Source organism: Artemia franciscana, chromosome 4 (genome assembly GCF_032884065.1).
Source record: "Artemia franciscana chromosome 4, ASM3288406v1, whole genome shotgun sequence".
In the NCBI taxonomy this organism is placed as follows: Eukaryota; Metazoa; Arthropoda; class Branchiopoda; order Anostraca; family Artemiidae; genus Artemia; species Artemia franciscana.
In genome coordinates, this window is record NC_088866.1 from 4,568,816 (window position 1) to 4,594,691 (window position 25,876).

At 33.5% G+C, this 25,876-nt stretch overlaps 1 protein-coding gene across 1 annotated transcript; it reads left to right on the top strand.

Annotated features, from left to right (window-relative positions):
- Window positions 1-1,088: 1,088 nt before the first annotated feature.
- LOC136025883 (eukaryotic translation initiation factor 4H-like) lies at window positions 1,089-25,588 on the top strand. Its single transcript, XM_065701930.1, has 6 exons — window positions 1,089-1,216; window positions 5,419-5,518; window positions 10,544-10,892; window positions 15,988-16,114; window positions 17,814-17,938; window positions 25,382-25,588. Exons 1-6 carry the CDS (start codon window positions 1,203-1,205, stop codon window positions 25,537-25,539), a joined length of 873 nt encoding a protein of 290 aa, XP_065558002.1. The 5' UTR covers window positions 1,089-1,202; the 3' UTR covers window positions 25,540-25,588.
- Window positions 25,589-25,876: the final 288 nt, after the last annotated feature.

The following is a 25,876-nucleotide window of genomic DNA, read 5'->3' on the forward strand; positions in this document are numbered from 1 at the left end:
TTAACGACAACGAAGATAAACAGAAACCGCAATGATAATTAAGATCTTAAGCAATGCTCTGATTCTGTTTACCAAAAGAAGCTAAATTTTATTACTTTTTTGGTTCTTGGCTACATTTTCTTTTTTCCTTAAGGGCTCATTCAATTGTAAACTGAAATTACAGTGCATTTTCTATGATTCAAAGGTGATTCAAAGCCAGCAACTTCCCTCCAGTCCCCTTTCTACCACCCACCCTCCTGCCCGTAACCCCCTCGAGACATCTGATCGGACATTCTACATTGTTATTTTTTCAAAATTTTCGACAGGTCAAATAAATATGCCTCAAAGAATGATATGACCCTCACTTTATTGAAGACAATTACTGTAAATAGCCCAATTTCGAATTGTTCACACATTGGGTTTATGACAGAAAACGAAAGCTTGTTTGGTGTTGGCTGTGATATTGGCCTGAAACTTTTCTGGATTGTTCATCTTAAAAGAAATATCAAACAGAATGCCATAGAAGGGGGACTAGAGGACCCAAAAATTGGCAAAACAACTATTTCGTGTGATCAATTTGAAACTTATATCCAAAGTCCTTAGGCCAAGAGGAACATAAAGAACCAGGAGAATAGCTTCAGGGCACAGTCTGCCGAAAAAAGATGGGTCCAGAAAGGAGCCGAAGCTCTGTCATAGATTGGATTTGAACTTATAGTGCTAATCCCTTGGCCTAAGGAGGCTGCAATGCGAGAGCCAAAATTGAAAAAAAAAACTTACTAAATCCCCAAACGGGTCTAACTAAGGGCCAAAAACTTTTCTCAGACCATGTTGTGCAGAGGCGTGAATTTTAGAACCTTGGAGGGGGCGTATCTGATTGAAAAGTGAAAGCTCCAATGCTATGTTTTGGCCTAAAAATTATTGAAGGCCAAAACTTATTTTTGGAACAATTATATTAATTGCTTTAAAATTAAAGTTATTATATATACTTAATTCATTTTATCCAATTCATTTTCTTTAATTATATTCCTACTTTTCTACCAAAATAGAAAATTGATGATTTTCTTTCAAAATGGGCATTAGTTCTAAAATGAACGTCTAACCAAACTGCTAAAAGGCGAAATTCAAGGCTATAAAACGCACTATTTTACGATTGGCAACGTCCAATTTTCCTCGTTGCTTTCCTTTGCACAAGAATTGACATAATTTTTCTTTCAAGTTGAAATATGTCATATGATGAGTTAGTATATTTATATCAACCACTGTATTATTTTTGTCGCCTAATTTTATATTTCATCTGTTATCTGTTGGTCCATTCCTGGCAGGCTAGGCAGTTAGAATAAGGGATAGCCTAGTCCAGATATCAAAGAGCCTAAATGATTTTTACAATGTCATAGTAAAATTCTAGTTGAGCAACTTTTTACTGACTTGGAAAACCATTAGGAAAGGGAAAAAACTGTCAGTAAGGAATCCATGGCAAAATCATAGGCTAGGCTACTCTGGAAAGGTACTTCAATGGTTCTATATTAACCTCTTCTTATTTGTAAGTCTTTGAAATTTGCCTATTTGACAGATTTAAATTTACCAAAATTTAAAATGTTGGCAATTTTAAAATTTCTACCTAGGCTATTAAAAAAAACAACATTCTACCAAAATTTTCAATTTTGGGACTTTGCTTAAGCAGAAGTTATATTTTGCAAGGTTTCACTTTCATAACATAGAGATTTTCAAAGGTCACCAAAAGTCACTGGCATCTGGAGAGAGAAAGAGTAGAGCTAGTCACTTCAAAATACTGTCCCAATACCCATCTCTGAAAGCTTCATTATCCTAACCTAACCCCTTTCCAAGATAATAAAAAGCAGCTAAACAAGAGTCTTACTAAGTGACATATGGTTAAGTGCATGGAATAGGCTTAGTTGGGCTAGATATTTCTGCATTATGGGTTGTTGATGAAGGGGTAAAGTAAAATAAAGCCCTCATAGAAATGATATAAGTAAGTATTTGAGGAATTTTTATGATTTTAGAACTTTATAGTAGGCTTGACTGTTTATGGGAGCTTCAATTCTCTTGGAATATACCTGAGTTAGATAGATGAAAGTTCAAGGAATGGATCCTGGCATTGATGACCCCTAGAGAAGTATTTTGAAGTACACACATTCAAGTGCATGTTGTCTAGTAAAGAGGACAACTGCATTACAATTTTTTCACATGCTGACTAATGCCTAGTATTGCACAAGTACCAATCTCCTGATTCACTGCCTTTGGCTAGGAGTACAGCACATGGTTGAAATTAAATCATTTGATTCTTCCCAGTTTCCCCTCCCCAGATTTCTCCAGCTACCCATTTAGAGATTGGTTGACTCTGCAAGAATTTTCTTATAGTAAGAATTTACTCCCTTTTAATCTTTATTTGGTATACAGCCTAGGGCTATATCTGGGACCAGTAGAGAGAGAGAGAAGTAGATGAGAGACTTGTTACAAATTGAACTAGGAACATTGCAAAGTTCTTAAAACTAAAAGTTAAAAGGTGCTGTAAAGCATATTTTAGTAGCCTTTTCTCATAGAATTGTTGTTTATGTTATCATTAAAAAAACAAAATGGAATTGCCCCCACCCCCTGAATTCCAAAAAAGAAATTTTACTCCCTTTGTGCTACATTTTGGTGAATTGATGGACATAATTTGAGTCTTATACCTTGGCTCAATCTTGATTTAGCCTATAAGGTTTTAATGCATTTAAGAAAATATATCTTAAATTTGAAATAAAATCCTTTTCAAATTAATAAAATTATATTTGAAAAACATTGGCTCAAAGAAAACTAAATTAAAATAGGTAATAAAAAAGGATCAAAAGAAAAACAAATTATAAGAAAAATATGTATTTCCTAAAAGAACAGACTTTTATGTAATTGCATATACCATCAATTTGGTTTTCAGCCTAGTCTAGGTTGTGGCCATGCTCTTTCTGCCATTGTTTTGGCCTTGATAGATGCTGAGAAAAGTGGTGAGAGCATAGCTCTCACTGCGCATTGATGTCAGAAGGGCCTTTGATTCACTAATTCATGAGCAGATTATTTTAGATATGGGCCTAGCAGGTGTTGACCCAAGTATATTAAACCCTTTATATGATATGTATAAAAATTTAAAAGCCAGGCTTAAGCTACTGACAACACTGAACCTGACAAATAACCCAGTGCTTCCCATTAATAAAGGTGTAAGGCAGGGTGCATTGACATCACCTACCACATTTAATAACAGCATTGTTAAACTGCAATCTAAGTCAAATCTGACATACATTCTGAAAGGGATTGATCTATCATTAATAAGCTATGCAGATGATGTGCTTAATCTGAGCCACCTCCTTTGCAGTTTAGGGGAGAATTTTATCCAGTTTCAAGTAGAATATGGAAAAATAGGCTTTCAGTTTAATGAAAAGAAATCAGATATGTTGTTGTTTAATGCTAAGCAAGGGTCTGTTGTTGATGTTAGGCTGGGTGGTGCTACTGTTTGGCTTGCTGAACACATAGTTTATTTGGGGATCCCTATTGGTTGGTCTATGCTTGAAATGCATCATCTTTTGTAGAGTCATCTGCAGAATCTTTTCATCTGCATGGATCTCTTTAGTGTATAGCCATGTTGTAGTTTATAAGCATCAGCTTGATTTGCAGATTTTGGCCCATCTGTATAATGCAATGGCACTACCCCATTATCTGTATTTAAGTCCCTTTTGGAGGATATTCCAAAAGGAAGATAAGAAAGAATTGCAGTCTACATATTATAAATATGCAAAGTACCTCTAATGGCTTCCACCATGGACAAGTAACTGTATTGTGACAAGTTGGTATGGGATTATTGACCCTAATGCAGCAATAATAGCCCAGAGCACCAGATATAACTCTAATATTGTTAGTCATCCTTGGGCAATTATATTGAGGCAATAGGTTTTGTTTTTTGTAGTTACATATCCATTTGTTCTTTATTTTTCTTGTGTTTGTATATTCTTTTGTAGTATGTTTTTTGCTTTTTTATCTTATACTCCATCTGTCTCTTTTGATGGGAAATAAATATATACATACATATACATATATACATATTCTCTAAAATTCTCCAATGCCTAAAAAAAAAGGGAAGAACTAAAGATAGGAGCTTGAATATGGCACTTGTTATTTACTGAGTGATATATAGCAATTGTAAATTCTATTAGTCTGTCCTGATTTTGCTAGTTTGGCACTTCCAGATAAGCTAGGAGAATGGCATTTGGCAGGCATATCAGGGACCAGACCAGATTAAATTACAAATAGTTGTTTCCCCAATTTGACCATTCAGAAAAATTAGAAAAAGTCAGGTATTTTTAACTTACAAATGGGTAATCAGATCTTAATGAAATTTCATATTTAGAAGGATATTGTGTCTCAGAGCTCTTATTTTAAATCCCAATGGATCTGTTGACATTAGGGGGAGTTGGAGGTGGAAACAGGAAATCTTGGAAAACACAGTGGAGGGATCAGGAAGAAACTAGGTGGGGAAAATAAGCACAAGTCCTAGATAAATGATTGACATAGCCAGAATGGATCTGCTCTCTTTGAGGGAATTGGGGGTGGGAGGTTTACTTCTGAAAAATTAGAAAAAAATGAGGTAAGTTACAAACAGGTGAATAGATCTTAATGAGGTTTGAAATTTAAAAGTTACTCATGCCTCAGAGCTCTTATTTTAAATCTTGACCAGATCTGTTGACATTAGGGGGAGTTGGAGAGAAAACTGGAAATCTTGGAAAATGCTTAGAGTAGAGAGATTGGGATGAAACGTGGTCGGTAGAAATAAGCAAGTGTTGTAGATATATGATTGATGTAACTGGACTGGATCTGCTCTCTTTGAGGGAGCTAGGGGGGGGGGGTCCAGTGCTTTGGCAAGTTTGGTGCTTCTGGACATGCTTCGACAATGAAAATTGGTGTGTTTCAGGGACCTGCACAAATTGACTTGATAAAGGCGTTTTCCCTGATTCATACATCTGGGGGGCTGAAGGGAGAGGAAAAATTAGAAAAAATGAGGTATTTTTAACTTATGAGTGGGTGATCAGATCTTAATGAATTTTGATATTTTGAAGGACCTCATGTCTCAGAGCTCTTGTTTTAAACCCCGACTGGCATTAAGCCTCTGATTTTCCTTTTAAGTTAATCTATTTATTCTTAGAATTTTGCTAGAGCTCATGCCATATGAGGTCTTGACTCTTTTGACCTTGTCACAAGTGCCATATGAGCTCTTAGCTCTTGTTGTCAAATTATATTTATTTGGCATTGTGAAAGATATGTTGATGAGAACAAGATCAGTAAAGTTTTGTTTATGTCTTGCCCTATTATGAGGGGGGGATGCATTTGTAAGGATAATGGTTTGTTTGTATTATGTATGTATGGTTAATATATTTTAAAGTTTCTTTATTTCAACAGTAGACCACTGCCTGAAAACCCTCCTTACACTGCATTTGTTGGAAACTTATTTGATGGACTGGTACAAGGAGACATATCCCAAATATTTGATGGACTAAAGGTAAGCTGCTGCTATGGTTGATTTTATTTATTTTTTTTGGTGACAAATAAATTGACTTCTCATGTGTTTGTGTTCTAAGCAGCTTAAGTATACAAGCTTTATTTACTGGTTTTACTTACCTTATTTGAGTCTACTCATGTTTACTTGTATGTATATTTAATTTGATTATATTTATTTAATTTGAGTATATTTTTTGATTAATTAGTATTTATTGATAAGTTATATTGTATAACTGTATACTCAGTATAATTATATTTGATTAAGATTATTTGATTGAGCATATTCAATTATTTCAAGTAAATTTTGTTTAATTATATTTAATTTGAATTATTCAATATGTGGTTCAATACGTAATCTTATAATATTGTTAAAATCAAATTTCCAAAGAAAAGTAAAGAGCAACATTAAAAAAACAAGTAATAATTACTATAACTTAAGCAATGAAACCTATAAAAGTGAAAATGAAGAATCAAGTCATTCATAAAATAAAAAGAAATTACCCCAAATAAAAGCAGAACTATTGCCTCCTCAAACCTCCAAAGCCTAAACTGTCATTTGTATTTTATTGTTTTATGCTTTTGTGGCAAAATAACGTTTTTTATATTTTTCCTTGAAGTCCTGTAATGGAGTCCCCTTGTCCCAAGGACTTTTGGTAATGAGTTTCAACTTTACTAAAAAGTTAATCTTCTTCCCTTTTTCTGGGGTCAATCAATGTTTTTTTTCAGCTTCTTTCTGAATTGCAGTCACCATGACCCAAGGACTTATAGATTCAAGTTTTCAGCTGAAGAGGTGGGCTAGTTTTCAGGGGGATCAGGTTCTGGATATTAAATATTTGTTTTGCGTTTTAGACTCCTTTTTAGAAACCTGCCTAAGACCATAGGTAGGCAATAGACCTTGTTTACCTCTCATTCTAAGCAATCTAATGGTCCTGTGTCAATTTTAAATTCTTGGTCAATATGCCTGAGACTCTAGTAGGGCGTGCCTTGCTAAAAGATAACAAACAAGTATTGGTCCAATAAGAGAGGCATACTTACTCCCACCCTTCACCTGTGCCATTTAACCAATCACTTAGAAAACTATATATTCTGTAACTATCTTAGCTCTATGAAAATCTACCTTAGTTCTTCTGCCCTAAGATTAATGCATGGACAGATAATAAATAGACTTATCTATTAACATATGAAATAACATAATTTTTATACAATCCTAATAAGGGGGTTAATGCCAGATTTGCCTCTCACCCAATCAGGCTATCTGTCTTGGTCTTTTCTACAATTAACCATGACTTGATGCCCACAACTATTTGTTGATTTCGAATTAAAATCAAATAGTTGTGGGCATCAGGCCATGGCTAATTGTAGAAAAGGCCAAGACAGATAGTCTTGATTGAGTAAGAGGCAAATCTGGAATTATACAATCCTTATTAGGATTGTATAAAAATGATGCTAGTTCATTTGTTAATAGATTTATTATATAATTATCAATCTCACTATTTATTATCAATCTCTGCTTTAAGCAAATAAGTATAATGTTTTAGCTCATATTTGGACTTCAACCCTGGTTTAGGTAAACCTATATTCACAGAATCCCTATCTTTAGGCAAATTTAAATTTGAGTGTTTTTGCATAGGTCCAAAGCAGGGACCACACAACCATCAAAAGGAAAACGATAAGTTTTCCCCTTGAACCACAGCTTTACAGGTTTTAACTCCGAAATTTGAATTTGACCCTTTGGGGCTTGTGATAGTGATTTATCTTGAAATAAATTTCTTATCTAACAAAAAGTTGATGAAGGAAATTTAGCTCATTTTGGGCCCTGTTTTTAGAAGTCTTGTACCCCCCAACCTGAATGAATTTTATATTGTGGGTTAAGGCCTCCTGGCCTCGAATCTTCTTATGTAAGATTCAAGCTATCCAAAACAAAATTTGTTTGGTCCTTTCTGGACCCTCTTGTTGGGGGGGGGGGGGAATTGAAAAAATATGTTTTTATTCTGGTTTATTGAAGTTCCCTTAGCCCAGGAGCATATTGGTTTAACTAAGTTTCAAGCCACTTGTAAGATAAACAAACAGTTATTTTTTATCCTATTGTTTGAGAAATTAATATTTTTTTCTACCTTTTCTCTAGAATGTAAATTTAAAAGAATCAGAGAAGTAGCTTTTGAAGACCCATTCCATAGATCAACTGAGCTTATTTTACTAAGTTTGTTTAAAAAACAACAACAGTTGTTTGGTTAACAATAGCATGGGTCTTTCACAATGACAATGCACCCACACACATAGCCTGCAATAAGCTCTAAAGCTGCCAGTAGCCAAATTCCAAAAGCCGCTGACACTTTAGCAGCGCAACTTGTTTTACAGCTCTGCTTTGATCAAAAAGTATTTTAATGTATAAAATTGGCAGAAAAGTAACAAATATAACTTAGTATACCTTGTAGTTAGAAAGATCAATAGTTTTCTGAATCACAATTAACAATGTAATCTAATTCAGTGACAAGCCACATACGAGCCATACATATTATACTCCATAATTTTATATGTACTATTTTTATCAAAAGTGCTATATCATATTTACCCTAATACTGCTAGTGGAGTATAGTATTCAAATTCTGGAGTATACTGTCTATAGCTTACTGCTGTTACTTTATGGATGGAGTTGTACACTCTAATGACATTGGTATTATAAAAATAATTCATACCCAACTGCATGCCTGATACTTATTGATCACTATACAATAACTATGAAAAGCACAATTTGATTTCCTGAGAGAACAATATTGATTGGCAGCCTGAGAGTCTAATGCATTATGAAGCTGTGATACTAGTTTTACCCTAATCTAATCCCCAATATAAACAGAGACTTGCTGACACATTGTAGTGTGGCTGTTTTAGGCTACTAATCTTCCACATTCCAGCGTTCCTATTGCCTGTTTTAACTGTATGTACATCTTGATAGCTACCAGTCCTTTTAAGATTCTTTCAACTGACAAACAGTTTTTGAGAATTTGGCTATTTGTGTGAGATTTGGAAAAATATTCACTTTCAGTTGAAGAGAAATGGAATAAGTAAAAACTTCTTCACAAGGACAAAGGATAATAACAGCTTAAAAGTAAATTTTCACATATCAGCATTGAAATTCAATGAGCTTTAGTTTGAACAAGTTTTAAAAAGCAGCAGTTTGAGAAGAGATACATCTTTTCTTGCGGTAGAGAAGAGATGCATACATCTTGTGAGAAGATCTTTTTCCTGCATTGCTGAAAAATTCATTGCTTAAAAATAGTAACGCAAATCCAAACAATTTCACGTGAGAGTAAAAAGGACCTAATTGCAGGAAAGCCTTTTTCTGCAGCGCTTGAAAAACTGTTGCTTAAAAATAGCAATAAAAATCCAAATAATTGCATGAGAGGATGAAAAGGACGTAACTGCAGGCGAGCCCTTTCCTGCAGTGCTTAAAAAGCCTTAGCTTAAAAATAGAGATGCAAATTCAAATAATTGCACGAGAGGATACAAAGGACCTAACTGGGGACAAGTCCTTTCCTGCAGCACTTAAAAAGTCATTGCTTAAAAATAGCAATTTATATCAAGGTAATTCAAGAGAGGATAAAAAGGAACTAACTTCAGGCAAGCCCTTTCCTGCAGTGCTTAAAAAGCTAATGCTTAAAAATAGCAATCCAAATCCAAATAATTGCACGAGAGGATAAAAGGAACCCAACGACAGGTTGTTACTTCTGGACTATTGACCCTATCTGTAGAGCCCAAATAAGGATGTAGAGTGCGGAATCATTAATGCTATACAGCTGACATGACCCCCCCCCCCGCCACACACACACACAACCCCGGGCGAATGGGACGTAAGCTACCGGAAACTGTTAACTTATTTTGCATCTAAAGTGAATAAAAATGACGCAGTAAAAAGAAAAATAAACATTTGAAAAGCGTATATCAAATCAGTTTATTCCAGTTAAAGTTTACTATGTCTTCACCTGGTTGAAACTTATGTTCAAAGGCTGTGGGCTGTAGTTGTACGTAATTTGCTTTTGTCTGCAAGGTCGACTTTAGTCGATCTGAAATACTATGGGAAACAGTGGCATCAGTTGGGGGACGTGTGCCCCCCTCCGTGTATTGGCACCGTATTCGTAAAATGACACAACTGATGCCACCACCATACCATAGTCGTATCTGTTGAAAGAAGTCTGGTTTATGAATATTTTCTTTTTTTTTGTCATTTGAATTTCAAAATTGGGCTATAAATATGGGGAATTGGAAATAGATTAGTTGGTTGGAAAAGCTTATCACAAACAACTTTTTCGTATCTAGTATTCACTAGCGTTATGTTTTTGTATCTTTTACCAGATATATCACACAGGTAAGAAAGCTGAATTTATAAGTTTCCAATTAAAAAAAGAAATTACATAAAAACTGATCAAATTTTTTTTTCTTTTTTCTAATTTAAAAAACATACCTTAAATCCTAATTCTGATTGATCAATCACGAATTTTTCGTAATTGTCGCTGAAGTTATGGGGAATTTTGTTTTGATAGACCAATTTGACTATAATGGGGCCAATATATTGCTTTTTTTGTTGTTGAAGCTTAATACAGCCCATAGTAACACAAAGTTTAAAAGTTCGTTTGAAGAACGTGTGTAATGAGGAAATTTTTTTATTTTATGATGATCTGGACATAATAAATATTATTTGTGATAATCTCAATAATTTCCCGCGCCCCCCTTCGATTTTGAAAATTATTTTTTTATTATCTTTATTTTTTAAAATGGCAAGTTGTTGATGTTTCAATTGAAACAGCTGAAAAAAAGAATCCTGCTCGAATTTCTGTTTTAAGAAACAGATTTTCTTCCCCCTTACATTTCAGTAAATTGACGTCACTGTTCTCTTCAGGTCGTAGAGATGTTTAATAGCTGATTTAACAGTTACTACTGATATCAACATTTTTTTCTTTTTTTTTTAATCTTTTAAATTCGTCTTATAGCACTAAGATATACGGCAATTTTTGACAAAAATATCTTTCAGATACGATCGACCCGTCTGATGCGTGACAGAGAAACAGACGAATTTAAAGGCTATTGCTATGTTGAATTTGAAGAACTAGAGGACTTAAAACAAGCCTTGGATTTGAATGGTGCCCTTGTAAATGATAGAGCAATTCGTGTGAATGTTGCTGAACAAAAACGAGATAATCGAGGGCAGCGAGGAGGCAGAGGTGGGGGTCGTGGTAATTTTGAAAATAGAAGAGGGGGATATGATGGAGGACGAGGAGGCTATGAGGGAGGAAGAGGTGGATATGATCGAGGCAGGGGCGGGTATGATGGAGGAAGAGGTGGATATGACGGAGGAAGAGGTGGACATCGTGGAGGACGAGGTATATGATTTTTTATTTTTGCTGTTATTTTCTCTTATGTTTTTTCGTTTATTTTTTTCACCCGATATGTTTTTAGAATAAAAGTTGGAATGAAAAGCGAAAAAGTGACAGAACAAAGGAGGAGGTATTTTTTGTGTCATCTAATGTCATGGAGCAAACTAAAAAGCGTGTTATGCAGCAACGAATCAAACTAAATGCTCAGTCAATACATTTCTCACTTCTACATATTTTTCTTATTTGTGTTATTGTTTTTTAATTTATAATGTTTTATTTATTGTTCATTATCTCTATAATAATATTATAATAATGTTTATGAAAATTTATTGTATATTTATAACAATTTTATTTATTTATTATTTTTTAAATTATTTATTTTTATGACTTTATTATTATTCTAATCTTTGTTTTATATAGTTATTATTTTAATATTATTTTTTTCAAAACAGGAGAAAGTCATAGGCTTGCTGCATTAAATTGAACATATTATTAATTTCTTTTATTTATTTTAATTTTATTATTTACCATAATTTATATATTTTTCTTATTTTTGCTTTTATTTTTATTATTCATGATAATATTTTATTTACTATTTATTAACTTAGTATTAATTTTATATTTATAAGAATTTTATTATTTATTTATAACAGTTCTTTATTATTTATTATTGAAAAAATAGTAATTTTTATGATTGTATTTTTATTTTATTACATTATTATTATATTAATATTATACGAATTATTATTTTTTTTTGTCTATTATACTTTTTATTATTTATAATAATGTTATATATTTTTCTTATTTTGTTATTGTTCTTATTATTTCTAATTATGCTTTATTTATTATTTATGACAATTTTTTATTATTTGTTGTAAAAAATGTTAATTTTTATTATTTTAAATTCTAGGATTTTATTATTATTTTAATTTTTATATTATATTATCTTATACTATATATATTATTACTTGTTGTTATCTATATACTTTTTTATTAGCTCTAACAATTTATAGTTTTATTATTTTGCTATTATATTTATTGCTTGTTTTAATCGGGTTTTAATTTTAAATTTACATTTTGGAATATATTAAAAACAAACCTACTTCCTTATTGTTATATAATACACTCATTCAGATAAGTTTGTATCCACTGCAAGTTTGATATAGTAATATTTAACTCGCTTTGGAGTTAAAAACATATCAAGTAGAGAATAAGTAAAATAGAATTAAAAGTGGAATAGAAAATACCCACATAAAGAAACAGAAGAAATCAAAATGAAAAATTGTTCATTCAACTAGCTGAAAATGTAGTAAAAATATAACATTAAATTGTAATTGAAAGTGGAGTAAAAAAAACTCGTATAAAGAAAAAAAGTAACCAAATGAAAAAAAACATCTCATTCAACTAGCTGAAAGTCTGGAAAAATGTTTAAGCAAAATATACGTAGAATATAATTAAAAGTGGAGTAAAAATACTTGTATAAAGAAAAAAAGAAACCAAACAGACAAATAAAACAGTTCTATCAACTAGAAAAGTTAGTGAAATTACAGAAGTAAAGTATAGGTAGAATATAAGTAAAATTGGAGTAAAGTACACCTTTATAAGGAGAAAAAAGCAACAGAAAATGAAAAACAGTGCAGTAAAAGTTAAAAGAATTGAAAGTGGATTAAAAATTACCCGTATAAAGGAAAAAAAATGGAAATCAAAATGAAAAACAGTTAATTTGGGTAGTTAGAAACATGATGAAAGACCAGAAAATGAGTCGAACTTTGAAAAAGTAATGTCAAAAAGCAGAAAAAGGACTATCAAATCAAAATCTTAAGGGATGGGGGGACGACAGGTTATCTGGACAATGATGTCAAACCATTTTTTATTATTTTTGCAAACTATTATTCTTAACATTTTTTTTAAATTATGACAAGCTTTAGCTATCTAGAACGCAGGACTTTCGTGAGTTTTCAGCAGTTGTATGGGAGGGGGGGTCTTCTCCCCTCCTATTGGACGAATTGGTTCATTTTCTAATGTCTTTGAAATCGGTCTCAGGATATGTAAAACTACAAAAGATTTAAAATCTAGGAGGCGCATTTGAATTTAGTATTGAATTCAGTAGAAATCGAGGTACCATCTCCCCCCTTGCTTTTGAATGAATGGATCCATTTTCCATGGTCTTAGAAGTCGGTGTCAGGATAGACAAAGTTGTAGAAATTCAAAATCCATGAGGAGCATTTGAATTTCAAATTCAATTCAGGGTAAATTGAGCTACCTTCTCGGGTCCCCTTGGACGAATCAGTTTTTTGAGAATTTGGCTATTTGTGTGAGATTTGGAAAAATATTCACTTTCAGTTGAAGAGAAATGGAATAAGTAAAAACTTCTTCACAAGGACAAAGGACTCTCGGGTCCCCTTGGACGAATCTGTTCATTTTTCATGGTCGTGGAAGTCGGTGTCAGGATAAAGCTGTAAAATTCGAAATTCAGGAGGAGGATTTGAATTTGGAATTCAATGGAGAAACCGAGTTACATTCTCATCTCCCATTTGGTAAATCGGTTCATTTTCCCTGTTCATAGAAGTCGGTATCGGGATAGGCAAAGCTATAAAAATTAAAATCCATGAGGAGCATTGAAATTTGGAATTTAATTCAGGATAAATAGAGTTACCTTCTTGTCTCCCCTGGGAAGAATCGGTTCATTTTTCATGATCGTAGAACTAGCTCTCAGGATAGGCAAAGCTCTAAAAATTCAAAATCGATGAGGAGCATTTGAATCTGGAATTTAATTCAGATTAAATCCAGTTACCTTCTTGTCTCCCCTTTGATGAATCGGTTCATTTTCCATGGTTGTAGAAGTCGGTGACAGGATAGGCAAAGCTGTAAAAACTCAAAATCCATGAGGAGCATTTGAATTTGGAATTTAATTCAGGTTAAATCGAGTTAATTTTTCGTCTCCCCTTTGATGAATCGGTTCATTTTCCATAGTTATAGAAGTCGGTGACAGGATAGGCAAAGCTGTAAAAACTCAAAATCGATGAGGGGTATTTGAATCTGAAATTTAATTCAGATTAAATCCAGTTACCTTCTTGCTTCCCCTTTGATGAATCGGTTCATTTTCCATGGTTGTAGAAGTCGGTGACAGGATAGGCAAAGCTGTAAAAACTCAAAATCCATGAGGAGCATTTGAATTTGGAACTTAATTCAGGTTAAATCGAGTTAATTTTTCGTCTCCCCTTTGATGAATCGGTTCATTTTCCATGGTTGTGGAAGTCGGTGACAGGATAGGCAAAGCTGTAAAAACTCAAAATCCATGAGGAGCATTTGAATTTGGAATTTAATTCAGGTTAAATCGAGTTAATTTTTCGTCTCCCCTTTGATGAATCGGTTCATTTTTCATAGTTGTAGAAGTCGGTGACAGGATAGGCAAAGCTGTAAAAACTCAAAACCCATGAGGAGCATTTGAATTTGAAATTTAATTCAGGTCAAATCGAGTTAATTTTTTGTCTCCCCTTTGATGAATCGGTTCATTTTCCATGGTTGTAGAAGTCGGTGACAGGATAGGCAAAGCTGTAAAAACTCAAAATCCATGAGCAGCATTTGAATCTGGAATTTAATTCAGATTAAATCCAGTTACCTTCTTGTCTCCCCTTTGATGAATCGGTTCATTTTCCATGGTTGTGGAAGTCGGTGACAGGATAGGCAAAGCTGTAAAAACTCAAAATCCATGAGGAGCATTTGAATTTGGAATTTAATTCAGGTTAAATCGAGTTAATTTTTCGTCTCTCCTTTGATGAATCGGTTCATTTTCCATGGTTGTGGAAGTCGGTGACAGGATAGGCAAAGCTGTAAAAACTCAAAATCCATGAGGAGCATTTGAATTTGGAATTTAATTCAGGTTAAATCGAGTTAATTTTTCGTCTCTCCTTTGATGAATCGGTTCATTTTCCATGGTCGTAGAAGTCGGTCTCAGGATAGGCAAAGCTTAAAAAAATTCAAAATTCAGGAGGAGCATTTGAATTTGGAATTCAATTGAGAAATCGAGTTAAATTCTCATCTCCCATTTGATGAATCGGTTTATTTTTCATGGTCGTAGAAGTTGGTGTCAGGAAAGGAAAAGCGGAAAAAATTCGAAATCTATGTGGAGTTTTTGAATGTGGAATTTAACTCAGGGCAAATCGAGTTACCTTCTCGTCTCCCCGTTGATGAATTGGTTCATTTTCCATGGTTGTAGAAGTCGATTACAGGATAGGCAAAGCTGTAAAAATTCAAAATCGATGAGGAGCATTTGAATTTGGAATTCAATTCAGGGTAAAGCGAGTTACCTTCTTGTGTCATCGTTTCAGGGATTACTAAACTATTGGCTTCTCTTTTGAGGAAGTTGAAATACGACTCATTTATTCTTAAATCACCTGAATCTCTGTTCAAAGCTGGACCTAAATGTTGGCATTTATAAATTTCAAAATCTTCTTTGTAGTGCTGGACAGTACCTTTGTCATGTGAAATTAGGTTAGCTTGGTTAAATAAAACAATATGGTCTAATTAAATGTATGTTCTGAGAGAGCTGAGTAAAAATTCCGCTTCTTAAGGGTGCTATTAATTGAGGTAGAGTGCTGGGTTAATCTGTCTGTAAGTCGTTGACCAGTTCTTCCGATGTACCAAAGACCTTAAGAGCAAGGAATTCTGTAGACACCGAAGTTTTTACTTATCGGGATAGGGTCTTTACCTTAGTAGAATTGGGAACTCATAGTTTTTCTGGGTCTATAGTAAGTGTAAATATTATTTTTCCTTAGATTTTTTGAGTTGTGGTCGAAACCCCTTTAACGTTCAGGAGACCAAGATAAAGGGAATTTTCCCTTGGATTTGTGTTGTCACTATCTGATAATTTTTTAATACGTTTTTCAATTACAGAATTTATTAAGCTAATTGGATAACCATTTCTAAATAAAATATCTCTAAAATTATCTCTACTCTGTTGTAATTTCTCTGAAACATCTCTACTCTGTTGTAAATTGTGCTGTGTTGCTGAGTTCGACTTTTTGCTATAAAGACCTCTTTTACTTATCATTTTCAGTTTCCGTGTCCGGACCCACTTAATTATTATTTTTTCCCAAAGGGGGCCGGGATCGTGGAGGAAGAGTTCGTAATGACAGCTATAACAGTGTAACTAGCCAAGACAGCAGAGAATATAGCCGAGGTGGTGGAGGTTATTTTGGCCGTGGACGCGGTGGCCCAAGAGGAAGGTAAGAACAGGGGCTATTTTCCTAGCTTTTTTGTTGTTGATAGTGATATGATAATGATAATTGATAATGATAATGATATAGATAATTATGGAGATAAAAAAGATGAGGATAGGGTCTCAGCATCAGAGTCCAACGAAATATGATTGTTTGCTTCAATATTATTCCATCAGATTCTGTGTATGTAGCTGTACTGTAAGGTTCAAATGCAATACAATTAACTATACCTAGTTAAAACGACTATATATTAAAAAAAATGTTATTTAAAAATGTCGGATAACAGTTACAGTCTTAATATCTGGGATCTATCTCTTTAGTCTTGTATAAAAAAAAAAGGATTGTTCTGTAACAAAAGCTTTAGCCATTAGGTAAAGTGCAACTCTCGCTTATGGCAAGGACATTCGCAAACAGGTCGAGAAAACTTGGAAAAATTAATTAGCTTTTAGCCTAATTTTCCTCCGAATTTTGATACTTCCTACACAACTTCCTATGTTTACACCAGAATTCAAATTTTCTGCTTTTTTGACAATGCCTCCCCCCCCAAGAAAATTGTCCTTTTTTTTCTTTGTGCAGTTGGGTACATAATACAGAACGATGTAGTTCCCATGGATTCTTTTATCCTTCCGACCACTTCGTAAAGAGTGGTGTAGACGTAGGTATAGGCAGGGGTGGTTGAAGGAACTTAAGAGGGGGCTCATTCAATTGGAAAATTGTTCTATTGCCCTTTTTAAATACTGAATGTGATGCAATTAAAGTCGGCGTCATTGTTTCTTTTTTTTTATTATTTTTTGGCTTTCTTAAAGTTTTGCATTTTGGCTATAAAACCCTATTACCCTCGTGTAGTTAGTAACAGCTTTTGCTTTCTTAACAATCTGCATGTTGGTATGAGATTTGCAATAAATAAAGTGGAAAACTATAACCGTAAATTTGTTTTGTTTTTTAATGATGTGCAAACATTTTTATAAAATATGCTATTTTTGTATTAATGGAAGATATGAAATATACTAAAGTCGAGCGTTCGATTCGCTTGTTTGTTTTCTTATGCGTTCGATTCGCTTGTTTGTTTTCTTATGCGTTCGATTCGCTTGTTTGTTTTCTTATGTGTTCGATTCGCTTGTTTATTTTCTCGTGCTAAATGTTCGTTCTTTTCGAGGTTCCAGCTTAGAACAAGTCAAATGCATTTTCCTTTCTGTGATATATTATCTTTAAAAGGTCAAGAGAAGGTTTGATTCTATAGTAATTAGCAATTATAAATAGCAAAAGCGAAAATTCTCTTAAAAGCCCCAAAATATTTAATGAGTTTATCATCATGAAAAGTACGACTGATATGGGCGTGTTCAAGGAGTTTTGACTACTTGATTTAAAGCCGAAGGTAAACCAAGAAAATGATTCGCTAGAATCATAGAGGTGGTAACCACAGTGGCGCCAATTAGGGTGAGGGGCATATGTCCTCCCCTAGATTTTGAAAAATAATTGTTTGGGGGATAAACTCATTGAAAAATGCCTTTTTTGTATTTTATTGAATGATTTGAAAATGATGAATTTTTCCTCCCCTTAGATTTAAAAAAAAATGCATTTCCTCTCTCCCCTCAATTCTCGTGAAATGACGCCACTGAGTAACCACCAGGGTACCCACCGCTGAAGAATCCAGAAGTTTTTGGTGGTGAGAATTGTTCTTTTATGCCTGTGTTCTTGCTTGTAGGGGCAACTTCGGTGGCAGAGGTGGGTATGAAGAACGGGGCGCAAATAATGGTGGTAGTTTCAGTCGGCCAAGACAAGATAGTGATAGACGACCACCCATGGAAGACTTCAAGGAACCCACACAAGGTACATTTTAAACAAAAAGGCTATTCGTTTTGTATCTTGATTTAGGATGAGTTCCATTACTCAATTATGAATAATTATTAATTAATTATAATTGTCATTGATTAATTATTATTAATTAAGAATAATGCTAATCTTAGGATAACAATAATTCCAAGGCATAGGATAAGAACAAATTAAGTACCAATTACATCAAAATAAATACTTGATTTGTCTTCTGGACTCGTCTTTGATTATTTCATATCCAAAAACTTCGATTTTCTATAAAAAAAACCTCTTGATTGTTCCAAAGTTATGAAGTTTTAAGAGCAGTATCTCATTTTGTCAGCGTTGCCACTTTGAATCGTAAAAGTTAATACGCGCAGCAAATTAACTATGACTGGTAGCGTCTGCGTCAATAAAGATTCGGACATTAACGCTCTGTTAGTTTCCAAAGGCAACTTCATGTTTGCAGCTACACCCTTTTAAGCTATTTGATGCCCTTTATTTTTGAAATATTTTGCAGTGATATTTCAGCCACGCTTTTTTCTTTAACGTGCTGCTACCAAACTAACTGCAAGTGGAGGTCTTTTTCATTAAAAACATCATTAAACTTCATTATATTTCATTATAAGTGCAAATGGAGGTCTTTTTCATTAGAAACTTCATTAAATTTCATTATAACTCCATAACTGCAAATGGAAGTCTTTTTCATTAAAACTTCATTAAATTTCATTATAACTGCATAACAACATAACTGTAAGTGAATGTCTTTTTCATTAAAAACTTCATTATACTTTAGTATAATTGCATAACTGCAGGTGGAGGTCTTTCTCATTAAAACTTTATTAAATTTCATTATAATTGCATAACTACATAACAGCAAGTGAAGGTTTTTTCATAAAAAACTTCATTGAACTTTTGTGAATTTCCTTATAACTGCATACCTACATAACTGCAAGTGGAGGTCTTTTTCATTAAAAACTTTATTATATTTCATTATAACTGCATAACTATGTAACTGCAAGTAGAGGTCTTTTTTGTAAAAAACTTCATTAAAATTCATTATATTTCATTGTAACTGTCTAATTATATCAGTTATGGTCAGAACCCAAGGGAAATTTTGTGTTTTGATTGCATAATTTAAGTCACATTTCACCCTTGCACTGCTGATTAACGCTGCGTTGACAAAGGCGATGCAGAGGCAATCTAACTGCCTGTATGCAATTAGTTCATGCATACAAAGCGTGAAATCAGCGGCATTTCAATGTTTTCCCCTGAGAATTGTTGTGCCTTTGATTAATTAAACAAAAAAAGCAGGTTTTTCAACTGAAAGTAAGGATCAACATTAAAACTTAAACGAACAGAAATTATTACGATATGGGGAGGATACCCCCTCGAAAATACCTCGATCTACACGCTAACGTAATTAGAATGTTCAAAAAGCTATCTTATTCTAATTTAACGAACGTTGTGTTTCACTTTCGTTCGTAAAGGATTGGGATACAAAACTCTACTTTAGCGTTAAGAGCGAAGTATTTAAGAGGGGGTATCCCCCACATCCCACCATTCCTCAACGCCTCACTCTTTACACTAAAGTTCGACTCTGTCACAACTTTACTTTTTAAAACAATAAAAAACTTTAGCGTAAAGATTGAGTTGTTGAGGAGGGGACAACCCTTTTTCGTATACGGAAAGTGGAAGTGAGCCACAACGTAGTAAGTATATTTCTCTTCGTTTTAAGTTTTAATATTGCTCTTTACTTTCAGTTAAAAATAATTGTTTTTGCATTTAATTTCCGAACGTTTTTCAACTAATGCAGGTTCGTATTTGGCTCACTGTACATAAAAATTTAAAGTCAAATTTGCAAATTAAATTTGGAAGATTTATTCCTTGTATGAAGGGTTGCCCCCTCCTCATTACCTTACTGTTTACCCTAAAGCTGTTAGCACTTTAAAAATGAAGAACATTCATTCATTCATTCATTCACTTTTAAAAAAGCGTACTCTTCCAATTAAAAAGCCCCCGTTTTTCAGTATACACTCTTAAAAAATTAGGACGAACAGTTAAACTTTAGCGTAAAGAGCAAGGTATTAAGGAGGAGGACACCTTTCCTATATGGAGGGGGCAACCCTCCCTCAAACGAAAATCTCCTTCGGTGAAAGTTCATCCAACGTAAAGTAAACCTTCCCCCCGTCAAATTCCTTTCAGACACTTCCATCCTCGCTGGGAATCCCCCTTCCTTGTAAAATTGCTTGCGGACGATTCAGCCTAAAAGAATCTCCTTAACATTCTTTCATTTGAATAAGACTTTAATCTCCAATCGGTTTCTCGATCACTCCAGAAATGCCCCTTCTGTGGAAATTATCTCCCAGAAATCAAAACACACGGAAAAAAGCCCCCGGATAATTCCGCCGGAACATCTCCACGTAAATTGGCAGAAACCGTAATACTTCCGGGCCGGCACTGATGTTTTCAATACTTTAGTATTTGTTATTAAAATATTTATAATATTCAATGCTACCACTACTACTAGTAACTACTTATCGCAGCACCAAACCGCCTGAAGCCATTGACAAATTTGAGCTTCATGTTTGCACTGTAGAGGGGGGGGGGGTAAACTATAGCTGGTCTGCATGCAAATTGTGTTATGTACAATTATTCTGCATATTATAATGTAAGATTTGTTTTCTGACTTCAAACTATCCAAATACTTTACCCCCCTCTTATGTGTAAATATATCACCCAAATTATATGTTTCCCATCAATTTTGTCACTTGTTTTTGTATTGTCTCGTGCTAAGCTGAAAGAAACTAACAAAGACATCGGTGTGTTCTCGAGTTTTACACAGCGTAAAATTGAGTGAGTGGCACATGATACAGAATTACTAAAATTCCTTCCCCCCACGAAAAAAATAGCAAAAACTTTGAAAGCCTCGTTGTCCACGGGGGGGGGGTGTTTTCCAGGGGAATGAATTCCGCGGGGGGGGGATAAACACCTAGAACTATGAGGAGGATACCCCCTCCACAATACCTCGCTCTTCACGCTAACGTTATTTAGAATATTCAGAAAGCTTCTTATTCTAATTTAACGAACCGTATGTTTCACTTGTTGTTTGTAAAGGATTGGGATACAAAGTTGTTGTTAAATTTTTTTTAATACAGTAAGGCTTTTATGAAATTAAAAAGCTATTGAAATTGTAAGAGAAAAAACAAGTTTTTTAACTAAAAGTAAGGACCCGTATTAAAACTTTAAACAAGACTTGTCCATATATGAGGGGGCTTTCCCCTCCTAAGCCCCTCTTTCTTTGCGCTGAATTTTGACTTTTTTTTCTCCATTCTTTAGGAAAGACTTCACAAACACTATGGCCGCTAAATTAGAATTAAAAAAACAACGTTTTATGACGGAAGTAAGCGAAGTTGAAATTTAAAACGAACTAAAGTTATTGATTCACAGTCCATCTAACATATATCAATAAAGCTAGTACAAATGAACCAAATAATTATATTTCCCTATGTTTGTAGGATTATAGAAAACTAGCGCTTTACTGAAAACACAGAAACCAAGTATAAAAAACAAGAATGTTGATTTATTAGTTAAAAGTGAGTACGTAGCCTGACAACAACAAACTAATCTATAAAGCTTTTCATAGTCTTAGCAACTGTTATATCAGTAACTTTCAGTATACAATTAAAATTATTTTAAGAACATAAGCAAAAAATAAATACTTTTTTATAACCACAAAGTCACTGAACAGCATACAGAAATATTGGATTGATTTATCAGGTAACATTTTGGTCTCACCAGCTATAATACCAATAGTGAGTTATAAACAATCTTAAATTGTAAAGAATACAGTTTAGTATTACTGAAAAAAATGCTTATTTGTATACTGTAAAAAGTGGCCTTAATCGGTTTACTTTTACTGTACCAAAAACTCCTATATTGTTTTGTGTTTTCAGTAAAGCGCTAGTTTTCTATAATCCTACAAATATAGAATAATATGATTATTTGGTTTATTTGTACTAGCTTTATTGATATATGATACACTGTGAAGCAATAATTTTTGTTCATTTTAAGTTTCAACTTCGCTCTTTGCTTCCCTAAAGAATTTTGTTTTTGTAAATTAATCTTTGCCCAATTTTAGTTTAAATTTATGTAGAAGCAACACTGTAATGATCTTTTTAATATTTTTTCGAGGGGGGAGCAGCACCCTCATTTATGGAATAATATCTGTTCGTTTTAAGTTTTAATGTCGCTCCTTACTTTCAGTTGAAAAAAAATTCATTTAATTTCTGATCGTTTTTTAAATAATGCTGAGAAATCCATGCTACACAAAATGGTGTAAACGATTTTTGAAGGTGGGCAACCTCGACAGTTATGAAATAATAACTATTTTTCTAAAGAAGATTTTTAAGGTTTTCCAAACCTAAAAAAAAATCTGGTATGTCTTACTTATTTCACTAAACATTTCCCCCTCCCCCCTGATAAACACCAAAAAACATTAGACATGCAGGTGTGGAATAGTAATAAACAAGAAAAAACAAGAAAAACTTGAAAGTAACCTGACTACCATTAAAAACTTCATTTTATTTCATAATAACTGCATAAGTACATACTGCAATTGGAGGTCTTTTTCATTAAGAACTTCATTCAACATAATTAAATTTCATTACTACTACTAATAACTCACTGCAGCACCAAGCCGCGTGAGGCCAACACAGCTACGCACGCTCCTCCTCCAACCTAATCTATTCAAGGCCTCCCTCTTTACAACCTCCCAGGAAGTTCCCATTTCCTTTAAATCTTTATTTATGACATCCTCCCAACCCAGACAAGGACGTTCTGCTTTCCGTGTAGCCCCAGACGGTTGGCCAAAGAGGACAATCTTTGGCAATCTGTCATCCTTCATCCGCAGAACGTGGCCCAGCCATCTCAACCTTTCTTTCATTATAGCCCTCCAAAGCGGGATTAAACTACATTTTTCTTACAACCTACTGTTTGAAATACGGTCAGTTAGCCGGGTACCCAGATCAATCCGTAGGCAATTTCTCTGGAAAACATCTAGCAAATTTTCATCTGCTTTTCGGAGCGCCCATGCTTCAGAGCCATATTTGACCACTGTCATCAAAGTTTTCTTCCAAACTTTTTTTTTAACTTTGAAAAAACACCCTGAGCCTTAGCTATTCTACTTTTAACATCTTCACTGCTCCCACCGTCTTTACTAATAATACTACCAAGGTAAGTGAAGCTGCCAACCTGATCTACTACTGCATAACTACATAACCACAAGTGGAGGTCTTTTTCATTAAAACTTCATTAAACTTAATTAAATTTCATTACAACTGCATAACTACATAACCACAAGTGAAGGTCTTTTTCATTAAAACTTCATTATATTTCATTATAACTGCATGACTATATAACTGCAAGTGGAGGTCTTTTTCATTAAAAACTTCATTAAACTTAATTAAATTTCATTAAAACTTCATTATATTTCATTTTAACTGCGTTACTATATAACTGCAAGTGGAGGTCTTTTTCAAAAAACTTCATTAAACTTAGTTAAATTTCATTGCAACTGCATAACTACATAACCGCAAGTGGAAGTCTTTTTCATTAAAACTTCATTATATTTCATTATAACTGCGTGACTATATAACTGCAAGTGGAGGTCTTTTTCAAAAAACTTCATTAAATTTAATTAAATTTCATTACAACTGCATAAATACATAACCACAAATGGAGGTCTTTTTCATTAAAGCTTCATTATATTCCATTATAACTGCATGACTATAGAACTGCAAGTGGAGGTCTTTTTCATTAAAAATTTCATTAAACTTAATTAAATTTCATACAACTGCATAATTACATAACTGCAAGTGGAGGTCTTTTACATTGAAAGTCTTATTCTCGATTTTTTCCTTTTTTAAGTTTCCACTTATCCCGTTTAATCGACCAAATTTCATATTCACTCCCTTGGTACTTGAATGACAACTTGTATTACTATAAGCAAGAAATGAAAAAAAAGGCCCCTTTTATGTCTTATAAGAAGTTTAGGGCTAAATTTTCTGTTATCTGTCCGTTTATGCTTATGATTATAACAAATAATTAAAGATAATTTATCTGTGGATCACACTCTTAGTTTAATTGTAAGACTGAAGATGACAAAATGATGAAAACGGTTTCTGTTATTCTACACTGACAGTTCTTAAACTTGAGTCTGTGGCTCCTTTAAAAAAAATTAATATATTTTAAGAAATTACTTTAATTACATTATCCTTAATATTACCTTTCTTGGAGAATTTGTCTTTTTTGACATCTGAATGAATTATAAATTGTAATTTATGGACCCGTCTAACAAGGGGGCGAACGGTAAAATAATTTTTGTAGGATCTGTCTTTTTTTTCGTCTCAATGTGAGTTGTATTTATTTGTTTTGTTTTTTTAGTCTTTTTTTCTCTCTTTCTGTCGCCCGTGTGTTTAGTTTGTAGTTTTTTAAGGTGGTTTTATTTAAAAAAAACCGATTTTTCTTCTTTAAAGTTTTTTTTCGGCTCCCGGACGTGGAGCCGAAATATTGGGATTTGTTATTAATCAATGTTTTTTTAATTTGCTTTTTGTTCCTCTGATTTATTTAAATTGAACCCGTTTTTCTCTGAATAACTGGTAAAATAACTTTTGTAGAATCTGTCTTTTTTTGTCTCAATGTGAGTTGTATTTATATTGTTTTTTAATCTTTTTTCTCTCTTTCCTTCTCCGGTTTGTTTAGTTTGTCGTTTTTTAAACTGTTTTTTCTTCTTCTTTAAAGTTGTTTTTTCGGCTCCCAGACGTGGAGCTGAAATATTGGGATTTTTTTTATATTAATTAATGTTTTTTTAATTGTTTTTTTGTTCCTCTGCTTTAGCTACAATAAACCCGTTTTTCTCTCTTATTTTTTGTAATTTACTGCCCTTTCTCGCAAGTGGGGGAATGGTAAAATAAAACTTTTGGGTATTTACTAATTCAAATTGTCATGCTGAATAGATTGATGAATTACAAATGTATTTCTGCAATTAAGTGTAGTTAGATACCTTCAACTAATTATTTACAATGTGTTCTGCTTTGATCTTGGTTTTGTTTAATTCGTTTACAGTGAATTATGTTAAACTCAAACAAATTTTAATGTTTCATTTTCACTTCAATTATTTAATATCAATTTATTGTTCACTTGACCTTAATTGCTACTGTGTCCAAAGCAGGAGAAGAAGGAAATCATAAAGATCAATATGTTTATAGATTACAACAAGAGATAATAAATATAAATCATATTTATTATTGTTAGTGAAAAGTTCCTCTTGTATAAACTTATAGACTTCTTTAAACTTTACTGCTTAGAGGAGTATTTGCATATTTGTCCCCATGCTGAATGGGTGGGATGAAATGCTGTAAGTAAAAACTAAAGTATTATAAATAATATTTATAATTATAGAAGAAATGGCAAACCGGCCTAGATTACAATTGAAGCCGCGGTCGGTACCAGTCAATAGCCAAGCTGAAGAAGCAGCACGAAGTTCGTCTATATTTGGAACTGGAAGACCTCGTGAAGAAGTTCTAAAAGAGAAAGGAGCTGATAATCAGGCTGATTAGTTTCCTTTTGTATGTGAGGCATTGTATAAAGTTTGAGCCTTTTGTTTTACCACTTATTATGATTCCTCATGAAAGAGGTTGTAACATGGATGTTCAAAGGGGGAGGGGGAGCTGCCACAGGTGCCATGACTGAGAAGGATGCTCTGACCGAGTTTTTTTCAGACAATTGTGTTAGTCATTTGCTGCACATAAAAGTTTGGGGGGGGGGTGCTCATGTTAATTTCCTATTATTTTGTTTTTACCACTTATTATGGTTCCTTGTGAAAGAGGTTGTAACATTGATGTTCAAAAGGGGAGAGGGAGCTGCTCCAGGTGCCATGACTGAGAAGGATGCTGT

What these genes read in the sequence shown, in the direction of transcription:
- LOC136025883 (XM_065701930.1), top strand. An exon ending in TGGACATCGTGGAGGACGAG is followed by an intron (nt 10,893 to 15,987) that starts GTATATGATTTT and finishes TTTTTCCCAAAG; the next exon opens with GGGGCCGGGATCGTGGAGGA. An exon ending in CTTCAAGGAACCCACACAAG is followed by an intron (nt 17,939 to 25,381) that starts GTACATTTTAAA and finishes TTATAATTATAG; the next exon opens with AAGAAATGGCAAACCGGCCT.